This window comes from Coccinella septempunctata, chromosome 2 (assembly GCF_907165205.1).
Source record: "Coccinella septempunctata chromosome 2, icCocSept1.1, whole genome shotgun sequence".
NCBI lineage: Eukaryota > Metazoa > Arthropoda > Insecta > Coleoptera > Coccinellidae > Coccinella > Coccinella septempunctata.
The window spans coordinates 5,172,868-5,197,690 of record NC_058190.1 but is presented as its reverse complement, the minus strand read 5'-3'; the positions used below and the strand labels follow the sequence as shown (position 1 = coordinate 5,197,690).

The 24,823-nt window shown below is 36.5% G+C and overlaps 1 protein-coding gene across 1 annotated transcript; it reads right to left on the bottom strand.

Moving 5' to 3' along the window:
- Nucleotides 1–299: 299 nt before the first annotated feature.
- LOC123307567 (insulinoma-associated protein 1a-like) lies at nucleotides 300–3,243 on the bottom strand. Its single transcript, XM_044889932.1, has one exon. The coding sequence runs from the start codon at nucleotides 2,949–2,951 to the stop codon at nucleotides 2,133–2,135; it is 819 nt and encodes a 272-aa protein (XP_044745867.1). The 5' UTR covers nucleotides 2,952–3,243; the 3' UTR covers nucleotides 300–2,132.
- Nucleotides 3,244–24,823: the final 21,580 nt, after the last annotated feature.

The following is a 24,823-nucleotide window of genomic DNA, read 5'->3' as shown; positions in this document are numbered from 1 at the left end:
GTCACCCTCTTCCCCGACTTGAACAAATACATAATTATGTTCTTAGTGTATTAGCCGAATCGTTGACTTCGTTCATGAGATGTAGTGGTTAATTTCCATTCAGATTTGAAAAATAACCTGTTTGTTTTTCGTAATCCTCTAGGTGCCTTCCATCTAACATCAATGTTTCTCGTCTTTTCCAGGACACCCTGTATAAAAATATTTGGGGTGCCCCATATGAATGAATATTTTTCTATAGGTAACTACATATTGATAAATTGGAGTAGGTAATGAATGATAGAGAAATGGATATTCGTGTTTGTCATATATTTTTTATTAAAAAACCAACACATTTTTCATATATTTACAAATTTTTACAGAATCTTAAATATTCTACATCCACAGGCCGAGATCATTTGGCATTATTTCACATAAATTAACCTTAATAAATGCCTGTGGCTCACTACGTTTGACTAGAAACACTCGCTTCTTCAGATGAAATACATATCTACATCTTGTTAAATTTATAAATCATACAAAATAAAAAATATATTTCCTTTACATACATACATATAAATCATTATGGCTCAAAACCATTCAGGTGACTAGTTGTGTGAATTCATGATTTCAAATAGTTTCGAAATAAGTAAATCAAAAAAATATATAGGCAGAACATTATCGAAGTTTTACACTATACAATACTGGCACAAGTCCTCGAATAGATATAAATTTAATGGCAGCTCCAAATTCACGAATTCCATTGCTATTTTCTACAAATAATGTCAAGACATTGGCGTTAACATTCAATCGGTGAAATTAATTTTCAATGTGCTCTTAGTTTATTGCAAACTATCGTCCTGCCTGCACTTCAGATTCTTATACTAAATTTTTCCTCATCAAATTTGCAGAAAATATGTTCGGATTTGTAGATGATTGCTGCTGGATGACGTACTGAATTTTCCCCACACAAATTCGCAAATTAATTCTTCAATTGAGAAATAAAATAAACGGATCATTTGGTTTCAACATCCTACAACTTTGTAGGTTTCAACAATCCAACGAAAATCTATCCTATTTCCAAGGAAGAATCACAATATTACGATCTTCACTATGATGAAAACATCTAAAAAAATATTGGTTTCAACGACCTATAATTGATAGGTACCAAACAGACCAACGGATAACTGATATCTCACAAAGTAAAAATCTGAAAACAACAACTTCAATTCGTGTGATGGAAAATTCAGGCGTGTGGATTATTTTTGAAAAATTCTACTTTGAATGGTCGTTTGCAATTCAAGAGAAAAAATTGAAAATAAAAACGTATTAGGTGGACTAACCTAAGGATATCCTATCTTAGAAATTAATATCACAATTTTTTTAAGAGTTATAAGTAACATTAATGGTATGATATGGAATTCAGCCACGATTGGGGTTGAAAGATATTTACAAGAGCATACAATTTTCTTAAATTATGACATGCCAGCAGTGTTTACTACATAATAATATACTCTAATGTAAGACTAGATTTTCGACTAGATTTTGGCAATATAGGATCGACCTTTGAAATAATGACTAGATTCAAATTAATTATAATGGTTTGTTGCGTTAGCAGCGAAATATTGTTGACTAGATTCTGACTAGATACTTTCTTCAGGAAAACACTGCACATTAACTAGATCAAGTGTCTTCTCTGAAGGTTAATTAATAAGTTACTTAGCAAAATATAGACTGATACTGACTATATGAAAAATAATGATAATTTCTTAAAATTTAAAAATATATATTATATACTAAAAATGACTAGAATAAATGTTTTGTGACTAGAAAAATTGACTAGAAATCAGGTTTCTCGTGGCTATGATATACAAAAATAATAATTATTTGTTTAAAATTAAAAATATACATCATGTACTGTAGGTACACTATTAGAATATGACTAGAACAAATGTTTTTGACTAGAAATCGTGACTGAATTCTTATTGATCCAAAAACGAGATTTTAAACTGACCAGCGTTTCAAAAATGATTCATCCAAGTGAAATTCGGGACGTACCTTTCAGAGAGTAGGTTGCAAGGCGGTGGAGGCAACGGGGGAGGCCTCCACAGCTTCGTGGGCATTCTTGGTATCGGCCTCACTGGTACAAGCCTTTGTCATTCAATCTGATGTACCGTCTGATGTTTCCTTAGGTAGGCAATCCTCTTGAACCGCTTCCCACATTCGGAACACGTGAATTGCTCGGACATATCGTCCTCTTTGACTTCCTCGGTTTTGGCCTCTTTCGATGGTCTGGGTTTGTGCCACCTGCGATGGGACGCCAGGTTGGCGGGACAGTTGAATACTTTGTCACATTCCGGACATCTGTATTCTACGTGAACGATTCTGGAACATCTGTGTTGTGCAAGTCCGAAGGCGTCTTCGTACAGTTCTTTGCAGAGTCTACAAACGTAGTCACCGATGTGGTTCTCTATCTTGGCGATTTCTGCTTTGGCCTCTTCGGTTACCTCCACGACGTTGAAGGCTGGATCTATGTCTCCTTTGCGTACTACCAGATTTTCGTCAGGTCCAAGTTCGCGGATGATGGTGCCAGACACTGGGGAACTGTTGTCTTCGTCGAAGTTCAGTTTCCTAGTAGCCTTGTTCGTTTTCTTGGTACTGAATGATGTCTGTGTAACCTTCTTCTTGGTCGGGAGTTCTGGTGTTGGGGAATGTTGTCGTTTGATGCCAGGCGAAGGTGTACATGGCGGTGTTATGGGAGCTTGAGTCTTCAAGCTCAAGTCCAGAGGATACGAGGTTGTCAGTTCCAGAGGCTCCGAGTAGGAACGCTGGACGTATTGGAGGTGTTGAAGATGGAACGCCGTGCTGGATAGGAAGTGCGACTCGAAGCCCAGTCTCTGGAGGACTGCCGGCTGATAACTGTTGCGAAACGTTTCGAATTCCATGTCATGGTGTTGGAATTGCATGCGAGGCATGCCTCACAGTCTTCAACGAGCGACTGGCACGGTTCTTCACATTTCACTGTTGGGTGCATTCCGGCGACCCGGATTATAAACTCCCCAATAGGGTCTGTCCCTCCGCCCCTGCGACGCCGCGAGCGTGCGCTAGGAGGGGCGTCGTTGTCACCCCTATTGGTGTGCCCCTCGGATCCTGAATCTATTGGCACGAGCCAAATCTCGTCGTCTGCTCAGTTATCCGCATGAAGATATCCTAACGGATTTTACACGCTTGATTTTCCGGAAACGTCGGGGTCAGCGGCGGGGATATGCTTTTTTCGGTTGTACAGTGTGGTCCAGATCGTAACCAAGAAATTTTAACCACGTATTCTACATCAAAAATAAGTCCTAGTTTGCCATATAAACATATGTCGGGAAATGTTTCCTCTCCGAGATACGGGGTGTTGAAATTATAGAAAAAAAAATGTTTTTTATTGATAACTTTCACACTGCTTGAAATATTTTTATGAAATTTGAGACATAGGTTTTGAGCGTCAAGAAGCACTTTTTGCATAATGTCATTTTTTTTCTATTCTACCAGTGGCGTCCGTGCTGCAGCGAGACTGAATATTTTCAAATAAATACGCCACTGGTTTTTCCGACAATAAAAATTACTATTTAAATCCTTATTTAATTTGGAGCAAATTCGGTCTCCTGACTTATTGCTGTACGAGGCACCGTTTCCGGTTAAAAAAATAAAACACATTATCATGCATGAAGAAATCGCCAAAATTTGATATTGCACAAATAGTCTTATTATTATTATTATGTACCTACCACAAGATTTTTGACGCAAAGATGATATTCCTCCCAGTGCAATTGAAAAAGAAGTTATGTACCTATGATTATTTATTTTTTTCTTCAGTCATCATCAAGTATTAGAATAAGTTTGGATGAAGCCTTTATTATTCACTTTTTTTTTTCGTTTTCTGCTCTGTTTCTTTGTTTCAGATATTATTTCGAAATGGAAAGAGGATGAAGAAATTTTTATGCCAATAGAAAGGAAGCCCTTCAGTATTAAAAGCTTATTCTGTAAACAAATTTGTCATCACAACACTACTCACGGCGAGACAGGGTTTTTTTACTGAGGTTTTTCCCTAAGCTCTAGTATCATACTCCAAATTGTATGGTACCCAGTTACACTAACCTTTGCTAAAACTCATACATATGCTATATTGTTTGATAACTAAAAATGCATTACTGATATTCAGGAGAATATATATATATATACCTACCATATCAAATTTTGGCGATTTCTTCATGCATGAGAATGTGTTTTATTTTTTTTAACCGGAAACGGTTCCTCGTACAGCAAAAAGTCAGGAGACCGAATTTGCTCCAAATTGAATAAAGATTTGAACAGTAATATTTATTGTCGGAAAATCCAGTGGCGTATCATATTTTTATCTGAAAATATTCAGTCTCGCTGCAGTACAGACGCCACTGGTAGAATAGAAAAGAAATGATATTATGCAAAAAGTGCTCCTTGACTCTCAAAACCTATGTCTCAAATTTCATAAAAATATTTCAAGCAGTGTGAAAGTTATTAATAAAAAACATTTTTTTTTCTATAATTTTAACACCCCGTATCTCGGAGAGGAAACATTTCTCGACATATGTTTATATGATAAACTAGGGTTTATTTTTGATGTAGAATACGTGGTTAAAATTTCTTTGTTACAATCTGGACCACCCTGTACTTCACTGAAGATCGACCATTTTTAGATTCTTTGATTATATCAACTGACAAAGAAACTTCAACACCCAGAAGGTACTGTTTAAATTTTAAATTTTTTTGTTGAAACATAGAGAGTATAGCAGGGAGTAAATGATTAAATTTTGAAGAAAAAAATCGTGAAGATTTTTTCATGTGAACCTTTTTGTTACCCAAATATTGTAGTCTCTTTTTGCAATTTTTTCAAATTTTACAACAAACCAGCTGTTCGAGGAGATCCAAAGTCGATGTTCAGTTGTTGTTAAAATACCTAGAGTACGTGTACGCAGAATTTATCACCAGCTAAGTGAATTTTTCTATACTAAAAAAATTAAAATTTAAACAGCTTCTTTTGGGTTTTGCAGTTTCTTTGTCAGTTAGTATATTTCTGACAAATAAAGTTATATGAATCAAGGAAAGTACGTAGGATTTGGGAGTTTTTAACCTCCTATTCGACTACAGGTAAACTCTCCCACCCCTGCTTGCCTGCCAAAAAAAAACAATTCATTTCACCAATTTTCTCAGAAACGCTGATCATGTTGAATAAATAGCAGCTCTAATTCAATAAAACCGTATTTAAATAATGACCAAGAACGCCGCGGTCATATAATCAACAGCAGCATGCGAGAAATTTCTTCAACAGTGGAAATTAACAATCCGTCACCTTCAGCAAACTCTTTTTCTACTTAAACATTTACCAATTGTACTTTTCATAACTGTAGTTTTATTAAATGAATATGAACAAATATTAAACGTCAGATTGACAATCAATTGAAATCTACAAAGTAAAAGATTATCTTATCGAATACCCCACGGGCCTTGATAAATCCTCAAAATTTTGTCGTAGAAAATCCTTTGAGCTTGTTGCTTGAGGATATTATCAAGTAACACGCCTTCAGCATGCTCTATAACAAAATTATCTCGGTATTATCAAGGCCCTCGGGGTATTACTACTGATAATTATTCAAATGAAACACGGTTCTATTTTAGTTGGGAGCCGAAGAGGGAAATTCGGGATTTACTCGAGCGTGTCAGATTAATATAAGGGGACATACCTTGGACCCTGTAGAGTACCTCTACCAAAAATTATACCTGTATATAGGGGGAATTGTCTAGGACAGCCTGTCAGAATAGTGAAGAAAAAAACGATCATTGTACATACTCGAGCGTGTCACATCAAGATATACAGGGTGTCCGGGGAGTAACTGTACATACTCATACCAGAGATAGAACTGGACTAGCTGATTACGGATTGACTATAAAAAATTAATTTCTGGATTTCCCTGACAAGCTACAGGGTGATTTTCCAACTTCATGGAAATACTTAGACCATCATAAAATCCAAACTTATTGACGGATATTATTGAAACTTAGGAGGTTCTTGACACATGCTAAGGTTCAGTCAGAAAGATATCAATTATTCCATTATTCCAGGGCCGGACTCATTAATCTCCATTCAAAGTATTCAGGGTAAAAAAACACTTTGTATTTCGAATTACAAATAATTGATAAGCTTTTAAGAAAGAAGCTAAATTATGCTTCAATTTTTGGTACCGCTCAAAGTTGTCACATCAACAATTATTTTTTTTTATGAAGTTTTTAATTTGGATAAAGTTCGAAAATTGCAATTTATTTACCTGAACAGGACATAGTCATCTTGTTGAGGTCGAAAATAAATAATAAATTTTCTTAAAAAAAGTCACTGAAGGTGAAGAAGACTATAATAATTTGTTGATATATTGGATGGCCACCCCAGACGCGGATTTCACTTTGAGGGAGTAAATGAAGGTATTTTGAAAAAAAAATTGGTGATGTGTATAGGGTATACAGAAGCATATTTCAAAATTATTCTTATGTATACTGAGTGTTCGACAACAATGATATAAACCAAAGTTACACTTCGTCCAGTAAAGAGAACAGCTGATGAACAGAATAATCAACTGTTGCGATATTTTAAGAAATAATGGCGATATGATTCGAAAGGCTGTATCCAATTCGAAAATTCGGCAAGAGAAATGTATACAAGCTGATGGTTTTAATTTTGAACCAGTTTTGAAATATCGTTGACTCAGCAATTTATTCATTCCTTTTTTTTATTTTTATTAGGTACTCTTTACTGTATTTTAGTTTTTTCATTTGTTATTGTTTCGTTATTGAAGTGCTCATTAAAGCTCTGAACTTTTTTGTAAATTTTCTACTAATACATTCGCATTTTATATTCAAACATGAGATTTTCAGTTCTCTTTATGGTGAAAAATTAAAATTTTCGAACTTTATCCACATTCAAAAATTCATAAAAAAATAATTGTTGATGTGACACTTTGAGTGATACCGTGAATTTGAGCATAATTTAGCTTCTTCCTAAAAAACGAATCAATTATTTTTAATTTGAAATACAAAGTGTTTTTTTCACCCTGAACACTTTAAATGAATATTAATGAGTCCGGCCCTGGAATAATGAAATAATTGATATCTTTCTGACTTGACCTTAGCATGTGTCAATAACCTCCCAAGTTTCAATAATATCCGTCAATAAGTTTGGATTTTATGATGATCAAAGTATTTCCATGAAGTTGGAAAATCACCCTGTAGCTTTCTAGGGAAATCCAGAAATTAATTTTTTATAGTCAATCCGTAACCCGCTAGTCCAACTCTATCTCTGGTATGAGTATGTACAGTTATTCCCCGGACACCCTGTATGTTGTTAATTACACGTTGAAAAGTATATACATACTGACAATTTAAGCGTGTCGAAAATGTGTGGGAGGGTGTCAAAGTTGCAAAAAAAAACGTCACGTGTACATTCTCTAGCGCGGTGGCGTTTTTCTTATTTTGAAGCTAATGATGCAAGAATAACGGAAAAAATATAATCTGACAGTTTTAGCAAGCCGAAACAATAAAAATTGGCCATAAAGGTCACAAATATCAGTTTTTTTGAATTATCTTCTTCCCTGGGCTTCAAATCTTTTTCGCATTCATTATAAAAGTTGTAGAGCATAACATTTTCTACAAATTTTGTCCCAAGCAATTTTTTCTACGTTCAAACATTTTTCAGATATATGGCGCTTGATGCGTGTTTAGCAATACATGCTGAAGCGAAAATTGACTCGTTGAAAAATAGTACATTCTGAGGTTCAGTCACAGACAACACTAAAATTTTCGTGACTAATTTCGAAATTGTCTTCATAGAAATAACGTGCGTTCAAAAAAATTCGTCGTCAAGTAGGCTATGAAATTTTGAACGTCGATATTTCGTGTCTAAACGTAATTCTTAGCTCGTGCTTTACTATTTTCCAGGTGAACTGTCATTTTAGCATTTTGGGTTGTTGTTGAAAAAATTATCAGCAAATTATAAAGATGGTTTTTACGGACGTGTGAAAGACTTTTACTATTGAATTCTACTTCAAAATTGGAAAGAAAATTGAAGGAAAATGGAAATATTCTGTTCCGGCGACTTCATTGAAGCCTATGTTGCTGTTGATTATTAAGAATGAATTTTTCCATTGTACTGTTTTGCGATGTGTTGACGAAACAGGTATGTTCAACCAAAAAAGGAAGTGGTATACCAAAAAAGAAAACTCTAGAGTTCAGTAATAATGAAAACATGGTGACAGAAGCTCGACAAACCTCTCTTCAGATTTTATCTCAAGTGGATTGAGTATCCGTTGGCATATGCCACCCGATTTTGAAAAAAAGATATCCATTTGTTTCCATAAAGATTGACATGTTATCATAAAATTGAAAAGGTTGTGATTACCTAAGCTTGTAGCATCCGAGAAAAAATGGAGTTCAGTATCATACTGAACTGATGCATACTGACAGTATGCATCAGTCAAAGGCAAAATGTGGACCTACTTTCTTTTATGGAACTTCAATAGCAGAACGTTATGAAGGAGAAAGCATCGTGCCTTTTTATAGCTGAATTGAATTTTAATAAATTGTGCAATAGCTATTTTCATGTAATTCAGTTCTTTTAGTTTAGTCATGGATTTTCAGTAATGACTGAATCAATTCAATATTTATAGAGAAGTAATAAACATATTATTGAGAATCTTACTGTGATCTATTCATATGACTGAAGTAACTAGAACCTTCTTACAAAAAACATACTACCACGATCAATTCAAGATTAATGTCTCTTACGTATGAAAATAGTGGACGGTTAAAATTTTTACGAAGAACTTTTCTAACCGCCTCAGATTGTTTGGATTCTTGTCATCTTACTCAATGAAAGAAATGCTTTTCGAACGTTGGGTGAAATTTACAGGTTACCTTTTCTGAAAAGTGCCTTTCCGTACAAAATTACGATATATAGGTTAATGTCATCATTGTTTACATTTTGGGAAGATTAAGTAATTCAAGGAAAGACATACGTTCAGCCACCGAACATCAGCCTTCAAAATTTCATAGCCTACTTGACGACGAATTTTTTTGAACGCACGTTACCTTGTCATTTTGACAATTGTAGATAAGACTGGGATTCTACATTGACCTTGCCCTTTCGCATGTGTGGCTAAGCTCCTCGCCTTTATCGCCCTCTATCTCGAGAACGGTTAAGAGTATGTAAAATTGCTTCAGACAAAAATTGTGTAGAATTTTATTATCTACAACTTTCATGATGAATACAAAAACGATTAGAGGTACAGTTACATCTTTGAGACCCTGCAGACGCTTTCCCCACCGCTGAAAGTGCATACATCATACAACCTTTTTTCTTTCTACCATCTAATCTTCAAAATACTCTAGGTGTCCACGACGCTCGAGTAAATCCCGATATAGCATCGTCGGCTCCCAACTATTTGGGTTGAGACGCAAACGTCACATAGGATTGTCCAGCTTCAACAAACATCCGGCAGAGTCGAGTTCATGGAATCAATGCCACAATAACCAGAATGCCACAAATTCTAGACAGACATTTGGGTAAAATGTAAACGCTCTCGTTCCTAGGAAAAAGGGGTCAGAAAATGAAGCGGTCGTATTTCCCTTCATGGGTATTTTCATTGAGTATGTACGTACTTCACCAACGAATTTCGTGGTGCGCGCTCTGAAAGGGTGCGGTATGGCAAGCATCCCCTTATCAATAGGCACCTCCTCTCCGAATCATTCCAACGGTTTCTGTCCGATGTAAATCATGGGGTTGGGATTCTCGTGCAGATGTTTATTTTTACACCCTCTATAAGTAATTGTGGATGAGGTTTGGTATCGGGAAGCCTTACACGGTGTTTTACTGCTTAATTGCTTTTAACGGTCACTTATTTCGCTATTCGCTATTAATGCGTTTGATCAGAAACACGTTTCCTGCTTGGTCAGTTGCTGTAAATATGGTGAATCACTTCCGGTACTGTTTCATTACCGTTCAATATCGATAGGAATATTTTTTCTTTTGTAGTGAGGGAATGACACCTTTGGTTTTTCAGTAGCAGCTGCAGCAAAAGCATTTTCACAGCTAACTTAGCACAGACTACATAATAAGGAGTGGTGAAAAAGTGCAACATTTTCCATATCAGAAACCAGAAAATTATTGAAATGAGCTTGGGACGAATAACAATGATATTATTTCGTTCAATTCTAGTTGTTCTTCAAATGTTCTTCAAATTTTTACCTATTGATTCTGAGTATGGAGAGATAATTATAGTAATAATTTAGCTCTTCATCAAAACCATAACTTGGTTGAAGAAAAAAAGAATATACAAGGTGAGTCTTTGATTTGACTTTGATTATTGAAGTCGATAGAAACACTTTTCTATCATTTTATCCGATTCGACGTAGATTGAATATTTAAGGCCATTTCAAGTTTTCATTCAATATATACACGATGTTTCCTAATTGAATGTCAATATTTATCTTTGTGATCTTTGGGTCCATTAAAAAAAAAAACTTTATATGAACATATGTCCTGAACGTCTTACCTTTTGAGATAGAGGATGGAATTATTTAGACAGTCAGTGGCATGACACTGACATGAGCAAATTTGATCTGTTGAATTTTTTCAGTCCGACTCACGGGTTTCACCTAAAAGATAAAATTTACGTATATCTCTGCATGGTGATATTGTCATATGTATGTATTAAGGATATTGTTATGATTTTTTTAAGCGGAAACAGTGAATCGCATCAAAAAAGTCAAGTGATCAATTTTGGTAATAAATGGTTAGGAATTTCAAAAATAATTTTTATTTCATTTAAAATCTGTGGCGTACCATCAATGTCTGCCAAAATAGGTAGGTCAAATTACGTACGAACGCCACTAGTGGAAATTAAGAAAAAAGTGATACCTACATTAAAAAATGCGTCTTGATTCATAGTATACATGTATGACAAGTTTCATTGAAATATTTGAAGTGGTCTTGTAGATATTGATAATAAATGATTCATTTTTGAAAACTTTACCACCCTGTATCTCAAAGGATAAGACGTTTAGGACATATGTTCATATGAAGTTTTTTTCTTAAAATGGGCCCAAAAATCACCCCCATAAATATTGACATTAAATTAGAAAACACCCTATATACGCAGGGTGAGTCTTTGACTCGTACAAATCTATCAACAGTAGATTGTTGAGGTCAATGGAAACATTTTTTTTACCATTTTTTCCAAATCGGCTCGGTTTTACTGATATACCGATATACGCTGTTGATAAATGAATTGAAAAATGTTATTTATAGTTCTATCTCACAAATTGAATGAAATGAATTTCGGAATATAGTTTTTCAATTCCTATCCTATAGTTTTTTAATTCCTATTTCTTATATTGATGCAAGATGATTTTTGTTGAAGAATTTACCATTCTTGTAAGTATCTGTTAATTACTCCGGGAGATACCTATTCCCAACCACTCATATGCATTTCATCTTCAGGTTAATATTTTTGAAATCTACAACTGATGTAACGTATTCAAACTTTAGCCAAAGAAAATAACGAACATTAACTCTCCTCAAGCTAGTGCATATTATGAGATTATACTGATCTCTTGTATTTTCCAAGCAAATAACTGGATTTGGTATGCCTTCAATCAGTTTGTTTAAATTTCAATTATGTTCGTCACATATTTTCCGAAGAGGTTCGACCTTGTGATAAAATACGTAATAACAGAAACTTTTACGTAGAAAGGGCAACATAGCGTTGATTTAAAACCTAAAAATGTTTTGACAAGCGTCATAACCCCATATTTTCATGGGAATGTGTCAAATTTCAAAATAAAAGTGAATGGAGTATAGTAACATAAATCTGAGTAAATCCCATGGAGAACGACTAATTATATTAAAGTGAATGGACTATAAGCAAGAGCTGCCCAAAATAAAAATTTCAACTGAAAGTCTCACTCTATTTTCGACAAGGAATCACCCCCCTTAAGTATTTTGACAACTGTTCATTTACAAGCTGTATTATCACAAGTTGAAATCCGCATAATCGATGTATTCTCGTAATGTTCACCGAACCAATTTATCGCCTGCCTATTCAACCTTCAGGGAATATATTTCAAAGCAACTGACCTAGACCAAGTCATTCAGACCCTCGAATCGTCACGAACAATACGGGCCAAGAAAACAGGTTGATAAGATGCTCGCATAACAAGGGGGATTTCCAAAGGAAGTGACTCTTTTGTGGTGCAAATCTTCAGGTTGCTTTCGGAGTCATTCCATTGAGCATCAACCTTCCGTGACGTGTTGGCAAGGGGCCCGTTATGAAAAGAATGCACCTTCATTATTGGGCGTCTTATTACTTCCTTGTGAATTCACCGACACCATAAGGCGGCACCTGTTGCTGATGTGTGCTCGTTAAAGGTATTCCCGAGGTAAAGGGTGAGATGCTTTTAGAATTTGAGTTGGCGAATATGGGTTGTTTCTTGTTTCATTTGTTGAGACGGGAATAATGATTTCGCTCAAAGTGAAAAGTGGGAATTTCAAATCTTCAAATTTTTTTTCAATTAGAATTGAATATTTTCTTCGTGGTTGCTGAAGGTTAACTATGAGGATTGAACCTTGGAGTATGTCTGGTAGCTCTGTTTTTAATATACATATAATGGAGAATTGAGGAAAAATATCGATTTATGACAAACTTCAGGTTTTTACACTATGATCGCCTCATATTTGGCCGAAAAATCGCAACCAGCTTTTATTCGTGAGCTGCAGCATTTATGTGTGGATGAAATCTTCGTGTACCGGACCATCACAGATTACAATGATACTCATTCATTTATTGATGTATCCCGTTACCGGGATTAAATCTACAAAAAGACAAAAAAATTGAAGGTGCCAACAGACTTGTACTTTCTTAGGGCTACTTGCGATTGTGTGTCCTCCTGTGACTGAAGAGACCCAACCGTGACCTGCAGATCCTTCCACACTCAGGGCATAGATCGTCACCAACCAGATCTGGCCGCCGCTGTATCCTTCTCGAGTCTCCATTATAACTGTGTACCAAAAACCTCCACTGAAACCTTTCCAACGCTAGTTGTTCCCAGTTATAATTGACATTAACTGATTTTAGGAATTGATGTAGTGTATCCTTAAACCGCTTATACTGGCCTCCTGGTTTTCGGGTCTCCCTCTGTGAATTTGCTATACAGAGCTATTTTGGGGAGTCTTGTTGTCTTGCATCCTCAAAATGTGGCCGCTCCATCTGAGTCGGGCTCTCGTTACTTGGGTCTCAATTGTTGTATAACTCGGGCGTTGCAAGACTTCTGCATTCGAAACTTTGTGGAATCATCTGATGTGCATTATCTGTCTTAGATGACGTTGTTGCGTTTGTTCAAGCTGTTTAATATGTCGCCTGTAGGGCGTCCAGCTTTCACTTCCGTAAAGGACCACTGCTTTGTAAACAACTGTCTTGGTCTTCAGATTGAGGTCGTGATTTTGGAACACTCTTACCTTAGCTTCCAGAATGCCCGTGATGCCGAATTGATACGGTTGTGTATTTCCGTGTCTAGGTTAGCCCTAGTATTTATGAAGCTTCCCAAGTATTTGATCTTCTCGACCTGTTCTAGAGTTTCATTCTCCAGGCTAATATGTGTTTGAAGGCTTTCTGGCGGACTTATCAGGATTTTGGTTTTGTCGATATTGAGTCTAAGGCCTAAAGCTTCGTATTTATGTTTATAGGTATCCAGCATCATCTGTAGATCCTCTGGGCTGCTAGCTATAAGTGCGCTATCGTCTGCATATTGAAGTTCCGTGATAAACTTTGAACGGGTTTTTGCTCTGAGGCGCTTCAGGTTAAATAGGCCTCCATCGAATCTGAATCTCATTCCAACACCTCTTACAGGCATACTCAAGTCAGCAATTATCGAGACAGCTATGGCGAAAATATTGAACAGTAAAGGCGCTAACACGCAGCCTTGTTTTATTCCAGAGTTGGTTAAGAAATGGTCGGTTGTAGAGCCGTTATGCTGTATTCTAGCGGTGTTGTTGGTATGAAGGCTTTTTCACACTGCTAAGAATTTTTCGGGTACTCCAAGGCGTCCCATGATCTACCACAGCGCTCTCCGATTCATCGACTCTAAGGCCTTACTTAAATGATACTGATAGTAGAAGAAAGTACAGAAGTTGAAGCATTAAAGGAAGGAGACATCTACAAGTATCAAGGCATAAAACAATGAAAAATCAATAAGAGCCAGATGGAAGACACCAGAACGTCAACCATGATTACGTCGACATATCTGCGTCGAACTACTGGTTGACTTCCGGAAGGTTGTTTCCTGAGACAGAGGGCTCCATGCTCGCCATCCAGAATTAGGTGATTCCAACAAGGAACTACATGAAATATATCGCCAATGATGCCTCAGTGGCGGATGATAGCTATCGTTATGGCTGTGCGACACATGAAACTATCCACCACATCACCGGGGGATCTCAGAAGTTCGCGGGCACGGAGTACAAGAATAGACATACATGATGCTGTAGCCAAGATTCGTCACCAAGAATTGGCAATAAATTACCAACTTCTAACTTCGAAAAAGGTTCCTTATTACAATTACAATTCAGATGCTGTATTGGAAAATGAACATCACAAGCTCTACTGGGATCGCACGGTTTTGACAGACCGGAAAATAACCCACAAAAGACCAGACCTCATATTGCTCAATAAAGATGAGGACAGAGCACTATTCATCGATATGGCGATTCCAAATAATAACAATCTTCTAGAAAGGCACACTGAAAAAATTTCAAAATACAGAGATCTCGAGGAACAAACCAGGAGACAGTGGAAGCTGAATGATATCAAGACCATCCTATTATCATATCATCTTCAGTCCTGATACCGAAAAAACTACTAGAGAACTTGAGGTAACTTCAGTTGGACGAAAATATCTATAAACATGCAGAAGGCGGTACTGCTGGGAACGGCGAGAACTGTACGGAAGTACATGGGAAATTCAGAGGAACCCGTCTGCTCCGACAGGAAGTGCGGGTGGATCAGGAATCCAACCGACGGCAGGAAGCTGAGGAGCGACCCGAACCCCACCACCACCACGAGCCCGAAAACCTGGAAAGAGCTCCAATAGAACTTAAACCTTTTGATATCTGGGATAAGTGGATGTTCCTCTGGAGAGGAGTCTAAAAGCCGCAAGGCTAAAGTCATACTATTAATAAGAGCCTCTACTCTTCTTCGATTCAACGTTATCTTTTTCGTTGTCCTGACGATAAAAAATTGGCTAGTTCGATTGAGATCGTAACACCATAACCATATCAGCGGATGGTATGCATCTGAATTGATTACTACTCATCATTAGTGTTCTTTATGCAGTATTCCGCATTCTTCTCTCTCATGTGTGCCGCCAATAAATGCAAAAGTTGATGGTTATCATGCTTTACAGATTGCATGATGCACGCTGTCTTTCTGTCTGTGTCTGTGCCCGGCTCATATTGGGACGCTGTCCAAATCACTTTTTCGACGATATAATGCACCAAATGTAGCATATATGTATATTGGAATTTCCAATGCTTTAATCAGGGACAACAGCTGGATAAGGCAAAAGGTCCTGAAATACTGGCGCAATCATCCTGGACTGTGTCACTCGCACAGGGCTATTTCAGTGCCTCCCAGCCCATACACCAGTCGTTGGCTAGGATCTTCAGAACCAATCTGAGATCCATAATGGCAGTTTTCACAGGACATAGTAGACTCAGAGCCCATCTAAAAAGACTCAGCATCGTCAATGACCCGCTCTGCAGACTCTGCTTAGAGGAAACGATTGGGCACATCCTCTGTGACTGCCCGGCGGCAGACAGGGTCAGACTTAGAGTATTTGGTTCTCTGAAGATGGTCTTAGAGGAACTCAAGAATCACTTCCCCTCCGACATCATTTCCTTTTTGAGTAGGATGGGACTGGAGTGTGCTACAAAAGACCTTTTGGTTGCAGTGGCAGTTTTGTTTTATCCGTCCAACACACCCAGCAATCAGTAATCATTAAATGTAGTAAGAAAAACGATAAGATAACCAAGTGTATTTGTTACCTTGGCTCCCTAGAACTCCAGGACAAGAGGGATTATGGGAAGGGTTTACTCTTCCTTCACAGGCACTTCGACATGAGGTACAAGTTGCCAGGGATGAGATATGAAGTATGAGGAAATCGAAAATTTCATTAGGAGTTTGCCCAACGTGTTTCTGAGTGCTCAGGGCCTCTTTTGCACCAATACCCCTTAAAACGAGTACTTAACTAAGTGTCGTTTAAAGTTAATGGACGCTTAGTTTTATTCCCAGTTGCACGACTGTGGCTTAACAGAATCTTAAGTAAAGGGGTCCTTAAGTTTTTATATCTAGTGATATTTGTGTTTTTTAATTTGGTGTTACTTCATCCTAATACAATAAAGCTATTTCATTGGGTGGCCGGTTGCCGATGATCGTTGTCATTTCATTAACCTTGACAAGACAATTAAGTTGTCTTGTCAGTCAGTTTCAAGTAAATTATTATATTATTATCAAAGAGTAACAACTTTTTGTTGTTGAATTAGTATTATTATTGATAATGATAAGGATTGTCAAATAAAGGGTACCTAAGTTTATATAAGTATAACACTTTCTTTGTAAGGTCTTGTGTGAATTTGTTTTATTAATGTTGAAGAGGAACGTGAAGAAAATGTCCTTATTGTCCTTGTTACTAAGAATACGATGAATGATTGCCAAACAAGTGGTGGTAATCTACAAAGGGCACTTCTCAACAGAAGAAAAGAGTTTGTTGCTAACTATAGTATGATTTGTGACACATAACAATAGGCAAAAGAAAAAGCTTGATATTCAATAATGAATTCATTCAATTTTCAGAATCCATTAAAAATGGGAAGTTCTGCAGCCAGTTCAATGAATTTTGTTAGGTTAGAATCCCGCCCTTACCTAAGTAGTCATTACAGGAGCGCTTAAATCTAAGGCTAGCTTAAGCCATTTAAATGTCATTAACAGTTGGTGCAACGTAACTTAAGTTAAGAGTTCATTTTAAGGGACACTCAACACTAAGTATGTTTGGTGCAAACGGGTCTAAAACATCTTGGAGGTCCAAGACATTATCAATTTTTCGGATTGGATTCTTCTAAAATTTTGATCAACTTCTTAACCAACCTTAAAGGTCCCATGATTAAGGCACATGCATGCAGAGAATTTTCGGTATGAATTCATGTTCTTGTTATGAATCTGGCTGGGCGATTTGAGCAATAATAAACAAGAGCAGAATTTGCTGCGTTTGCGGGCCGAAGTGAAGAAAAATTTCTCAGTTATAATTGTTACCTTGAAACTAACTAATATTACACTGTCTACGAGCTAACAAGTAGTTATTGAGAATTATTCGAGCAAAAATTTCGAGAAAAGAATTTCATCTGTACTAGTGTAATAATTACGAATTAATGAACTGAAGTGGGAGAAAAACTTAATAATGAATTTTCGTCATCTCGAATATCTTCCAAGTGGAAAATCAATGTTATGGGCACCCGATACAAGAAGGAAGCACAGTGCATTTAATCAACATTCTTATTAAATGAGGTCACAGTCGACTGGTTTTATTAAGGGTATTTCTACCTTGATGTAGACAGGTAAATACATCTGGCAACGGGGGACTACGGGCCGGAGGGCGCAGAATAAGGGAGAGTGACGCGTGGCTTATACACCCTTTAACTTTGACCGTGTATGAACAAAGAAGTGGCAGCTGGTGTTTTGTAGATCTAGAAGACCCGGTGCATCTAGGGATGTCAGATTAGGGGAATGTTTGCACCCTGTTGCTTTTCAATGAGACTCGTTTGATGCAACTTCGAATACACAATTATTTCCAGCTTTTCAAGGTTCATATGGGGGTAGCGTGCGTCTGAGGAGTTGAATTGAATTAGAATTAGGATATCGAGACGGAGGGCACGTTGTGTATGTCCAACCGCAAATTAACTATTTGCATACTGACGAGATCGAATACGAAGTCATCCAGCACAGGGAAGAAAGCAACATACGGGGTGTTCCTAAATTGGAGGTACAAACGAAACGAGGAGATTCCTTGAGTAGTCTTGAGAAAAAGAAGTCTCATAAACATGCGATCGCAAAGGATTCGTTTTCGAGGTATAAGGTGTTAGAGTTAGAATTTTATTTTAAAGCTTTTCTCTCATAATATCTATGCTCCATTCACATTTATTTTAGCAGTCGGTTGGCCATGAAATAATTTTCTCAAGTTTTTGTAACTAGAACGGAGTAAGGTTGGCACTCATGAAATGTCGCTAATGTAATAACGCCGTTGCCACAATTAATTAATATTACGAAAATGCAGTAAGTTATTGAGAAAAGAGACAGGGCTCCAGGAAGTGCTATTTAGAATTCAGGTCCGCTCATTCAAATAGTTATAACAATAACAATAACAACAACTTTATTCTCAGAATTTTCAATACAAAAATACAAAAAAATGAGAAACCGTCAACAATAGAAAACAAAAACAAATTATACGATAGTGTTCACATAGGAATAGTTTAAAAATTCTGAAATCGAGTAAGGTTCGATATCTATAATTAAATTTGTGAGTTCTTTTTTGAATTTGGCGAAATTCACTATATTCAAAATATTCTTAGTTACAGTATTATAGAATTTTATACACATATACTTAGTGTTTTTTTCAGTTAGTGTTCTTTTATGTATTGGAAAGAAAAAGGGTACAGTACGTCTTGTGTTATTATAATTTTTTAAATCCTCAAAATAATGTGGATTTTTTTTCATAAAAAGTATGCTTTCCAGAACGTATAATCCATAAAAAGTGAGAATTCCATTCTGTCTGAAATGCCCTCTACAAGTTTCTCTAAATTTTAGTCCAAGCATAGATCTTAAAGCATATTTTTGAATAATAAATAATTTACAGCCATCAGAACCATTACCCCAAATCACTATTCCATACCTAAGTAAGGAATCGAAACTTGAGAAATAGATGGATCTTAAAAGTTGCCTATCTACACGTCGGGATAATACCCTTATCATATACAGAGCACTATTTAGTTTTTTACTCAATTGATGTATATGTTCGGACCAATTCAACGTTTCACCAAAATTTTTTCGAATACTTTTGAGAATGAAGTCAGCAAGCTGATAGGGATAATTGCGGTAATCAACAGTATCTCCTTTTTTATGAAGAGGTTTTATTACGGCTAATTTGAGGGCCGATGGAAATGAATATACCCTGATATTCTAAAATCCACAATACGTCAGACGGTAGCGAACATATTCGATGTAAAAGAATTCATATAATGTTTCATCTGAATCTAAACGACTCATATTTCAGCTGAATATTTCCACAATCAGAAAGATTGTGAATGAAGAGGATGACAAAGAATTTTCTTCTATTGGGAGACCCAAAAAACTGGTGGCATTAGAAACTTTTATGTTTGAATGAATTAATGCGAAAAGTTTACTACAGGATTTTCGATGAATGTCATCGTAGAATAAGTTCCCGAAACTTGATTTTTCTATTTTTCATTTGACTTATCTATACATTGTAAATGTCTTAAGGTACCAATAAATACCTAATTATTATTATTATATCAATGCATTAAGATGAACAGCCACCAATACGCGCCAGTTGTGCTGCTTGTTTATTCATGTGAAATTTTTGTTCAAAGGTGAAGTTCATCTTGATTGAAACTTCCTTTAATTCCTTTTACTTATATTGATGCAAGATGATTTTTGTTGAAGAAATTAACATTATTGTAATTATCTGTTATTTCCTTCGGGAGATACCCATTCCCAACCACTGCATCATATGCATTTCATCTTCGGGTTAATATTTTTGAAATCTACAGCTGATGTAACGTATTCAAACTTAAGCCAAAGAAGATAACGAACGGTAACTCTCCTCAAGTTAGTGCATATTATGATATTATACAGATCTCTTGTATTTTCCATGCAAATAACTGAAATTGATATGCCTTCAATCAGTTTGTATAAACTTCAATTATATTCTTCACATATTTTCCGAAGATATTCGACTTTGTGATAAAATACGTAATAACAGAAACTTTTACGTGAAACGGGCAACATAGCGTAGATTTAAAATCCAAAAATATTTTGACAAGCGTCATAACCCCACATTTTCGTATTATACAGAAGGTCCTTTCGTTTGCATTAAAAGTGTAGCACTTTTCTACACTCGATTTTAGTATTCGCTTGCTGATTGAATTTACACAAGTGTAGAGGAGGTGTGGTTTATCTACATCTCCTTTGGACTATGTGTATTCAAACTACACTTCCTCTACACTGGTGTAAATCAAATCGAGTGTAGAAAAGTGCTACACTTTTTTGCAAACGAAAGGACCTAGAGTGAAATGTGTCAAATTTCCATGGCCAACTGGAACTGATATTCGGTCCCGAATTCAACGATGCACCGCACTGGTGCTTAGAAATTATTGAGCAGGGAAAGGAGTAGCAAAAAACTCTATTTTCAGTACGAATCATAAGCCTATACCCAGTCAAATAGAAACAATGATTCATATTTCAATCGTGAATGTAGATGAAAGTTGTTAAAGATACATATGTTGTTAAAGTATAATTTACTCACATTCATAAAGAGCAAAAAGAGCAATCTTGAAATGAAACATCTGAGGTGAACATTTTAAACACAACGACTACCTTTACCTTTTTGGCTAAATTTTCATACACTTCAAATAAAAATACATTTTATTGAGGTGCCGCAGCATTGTATCGTTATTGGTATAAAATATCACCCATTTCACAAATATATTTGGCAGCTTCCTTTCTCGATCACATTTTTTCAGTCGAGAATGGAAGAGGTTCACTTCTGAATCAAAAATTACGTCTAGCAATTCATCTGGATCAATTTACACTAAGCAATTCTCAACTTTCTCACCAGTCAGAATTGTATACTTCGCTGCTCCTTCCATTCTCAAATTCCAAGATAGTAACAATAATAAAAATAATAGTGTCTTTATTTGGAAAAAAAAAAAACAAAAATACACTTGAGGCGAAATCTAGCATGAGCTACTCCACTTAACCCCTGACAATTTACAAAAATAAAATGAAAAAAAAATAAAAACACAAATGAAAAAAAAAATAAAATAAAAAATTACAGAAAAATGAAAAATTACGAGATATCCAATGGATTTTGCCTATCTTTTCAATCTTGATTTAGAAGAAGCGCACACTATTTTTTGATAAGGAATCACTCCTTGAATTTCGTCGCAACTATTCATAAATAATATTATACGATTCGCGAACATAACCTCAAAACCCTTTTACAATGTCGGGACTAGACGAGGATCCCGAGTAAGGCCAAGAGACTTGTTTGGTAATTGAGTAATCTGATTTCGTCAATCAGGACTGAACACAAATCTCGAGTCGGGACTCTAGTCACAGCCATAAAAATTGAAAGTGAGCATCATCTAAATTTTATGGGATTTACCGGAATGTGTTCTTTTTTCTGATGAATAAATAAATACTTATGTAGTTTTTTTTTAGTTTTATCATAGAAAAAAAATTTTCCATACTGATCCGAGCTTATTCGCTCCCTGATATCAGCGTTCAATTATGAAATACCTCGCATAATAGTCAAGCAAAAAATACGAATGGATACTCCAATCCATCGAATGAAATGATGTGATATTCGAATTCTCGGAAAGTATCGAATAGCGCTTCATTTCCAAGAAGACGATACATGTAATCTTCGGTCAATTACTCAGTTGATGGCATCGCGCCTGGGGCGCTGACAGCTTACCGTAAATTACAGCCCTATGCTACAGAAATTCCTGTCGGATGACTTGTGCCATAACGAAGCAAATTGAGTTGTTCAATCCCGAATTCCTTTCTTTATTGCCAATATTTGGGGCAGCCTACAAAGGTTTCCTAGTTGGAATAGTTGAGGTGATATTTCATAACGTGTCAATGGTAATTGGGAATTTATTGATGACATCACATTGGCAGAATTCGCAAATGGACATTTTCATTTCGATCGGAGAGCTTCAAGTTGAGAGATTAATCCACTAATGAGGGTGTATTTGAAGGTGAGGCGTTTTTTTTCAACAGAAAGTAGAACTGGTCAAAATGAAGCCTTTCATCAAAAATCACATATGGAAGGAGGACCTAAAAAGTTTCAGAAGATGAAACTAACAAGTTTGATGGTGTTGCGGATAAGAGGAAAAATATGAAAGTTTATGGTCTAAAGTCAGGGTGAAGGAAAATTAATTGACAGATTTCAGCAATTTCATTTTGAGTCATTGGTGGAAGAAATATTGATTTTACTTAAACTGCTCCATGTGAGTTGGGGATATTGACTTAAATTGCAAAAAAATAAAGTTGAAATAAGATTTTTGTGATGAGAATTCATATTAATATGATTTCAAGTTGCAAATTGATTTCAGCCTGTAGGTCTGCAGCGTTTACAAGGTGGTTAAGAAAAATCGAGTAAAATAACGATATTTTATTCCCGGAGAATTCAAGCATTTTAAGACTATCAATACAATGTATGGCCTCCCCTGGCATCAATAACAGCTTGACATCTTCTTTGCATACTACACAGGAGGTTGTTGAACATTTCTTGAGGAATTTGGTTCCATAAACGGGGCAAAAGCTCTATCAGATCATTTAAGGATTCTGGGGTAGGTTGATGATTATCTAATCTTCTTTGGAGCATGTCCCATGCATGCTCTATGCAATTCAAATCTGGTGAGTGCGCATTCTCAACTATGGCTGCACGGTGTGGTCTAGCGTTATCGCCTAGAAATTGAAAAGTTTCACCAATAGCAGCGTGAAAATTTGGCACAACATTGTCAATGACATGCTCCCTATAGTGTAAGGCGGTCATATTCCCAGGACAATTGTGTAGATTTGTGCGCCCGTTGAAACGTATCTCGGCCCATACCATAACACTACCCCCTCGGAATGGATGGACTTCTTGGACATAGCGACGATTACGGGGTATGTGTGAGATTGTCCATACCCTTATTCTTCGAGAATCTGAAAATCGTCCATATCTGGATTCATCAGTGAAAAGGACACCACGCCATTGATCCTTCCAATTGATATGTTGCCTTGCCCATTCCAGTCTTTGAAGCTTATGGTCACGTGTTAATGGAACTCCTCTAAATGGACGTCTAGAACCTAGATTCACCTCTCTCAAATGTCGTCTGATGGTTTCGATGGAAACTTGGACCCCATCTGCATTTTGAAGAGTATTCCGTAGCATTCTACACGTAGATGTAGGGTTTCTTCTCGCCGAAACGGTGATGAAACGATCCTGAGCAGGTGTTGTTTTGCGTCGCCCACCAAGCCTTGGTCTTTCCAACACGGAACCTGTCTCCCTGGACTGATTCCAAAGTCGAGATATCACACTTTGGCTGACTTGGAGCCTTTCCGCTACAACAACCTGAGTTAGGCCAGCCTGTAGAATTCCGATAGTCCTATTAGCCTCAGCGTTTGTTAATTTACGTCTTGGCATTTTCAGAAACCTCGTTTCAAATCGAAGCCGTTGATAAACTGACTTCATTTCAAAATAAGAACATTCGTGAAGCATATGCAGAGAACCAAACTTCAGAAAAAAGGCGACCAGATTGACGAAATGTCTCATACTGATTTTTATTGGATCGATTCAAGTTGTTATCGAGTTTTAAATGATTTTACAATGATTTTCTCGAAGATTACATACTTTTAAAAACAATTGAATACGATATCCCTAACTCTTGTGGAGCAGTTTATTTATACTCCATTCACTTTCATTTTAGCACTCGGTTGGCCATGAAATAATTTTCTCAAGTTTTTGTAACTAGAACGGAGTAAAATTGGCACCCATGAAATGTCGCTAATGTAATAACGCCGTTGCCACAACTAATATCAATTAATAATACAAAAATGTCGAAAGGGATTGAAAAAGAGAGAAGACAGGATTTTAGGAAGTATATAGAAGGTAACCTGATATTCTAATATCTACAAGATATCAGACGGTAGCGAACAATGTAAATGAATTCATTTAATGTTTTATCTGAATCTTAACGACTTATATTTTAGCTGAATGTTTCCGCAATCAGAAAGATTGTGAATGAAGAGGATGACAAAAAATTTCCTTCTTTTGGAAAATCCAAAGAAGTGGTAGTATTTGAGAATTTTATTTTGGGGGTGAAGTTTTTGAAAGAAGAAAGAAGACATCAATTTGCTTCCATATGGTTGTTGATGACCCTCGTAAGATGGCCTTCTGCCAATGGCTTCCCAACCAATTCATCACCTGAATCGAATTTTTTCCTGATGAAGCCTGGTTTCTAGGCTCTATGTCAAAATGGTTTTGGTACAGTGTCTGTATTATCTGGACTGAACAATTCACCAAATAATATCATTGGCTTTCTATGACGAATGGGAAATATTCTATTTCCTGGAATAATGTGATGGTGCCGAACTGTATTGTCATGGCATTCAATTTCAGCAACAATACATGACTCATAACGATAATTTTAGAAGGGTGCTGTGAAATGTTTTCGAAGCACATACGAAGTCACGTGCTCGGGGAGAACTGACGCGTGCTGTTTGAATTATCATATAACATACCTTGGTAATGGGTACGTAGAAATGAATGGACTTGGCGGGTTGGCCCCTTCAGGAACTATTCAGGTTAAAAAGCATTAGTCGCGTGATCATTCAGCAATTTTTCTCCCGTTGAGTTATTGCGAGACTTCGACGTAGAATAAATTCAG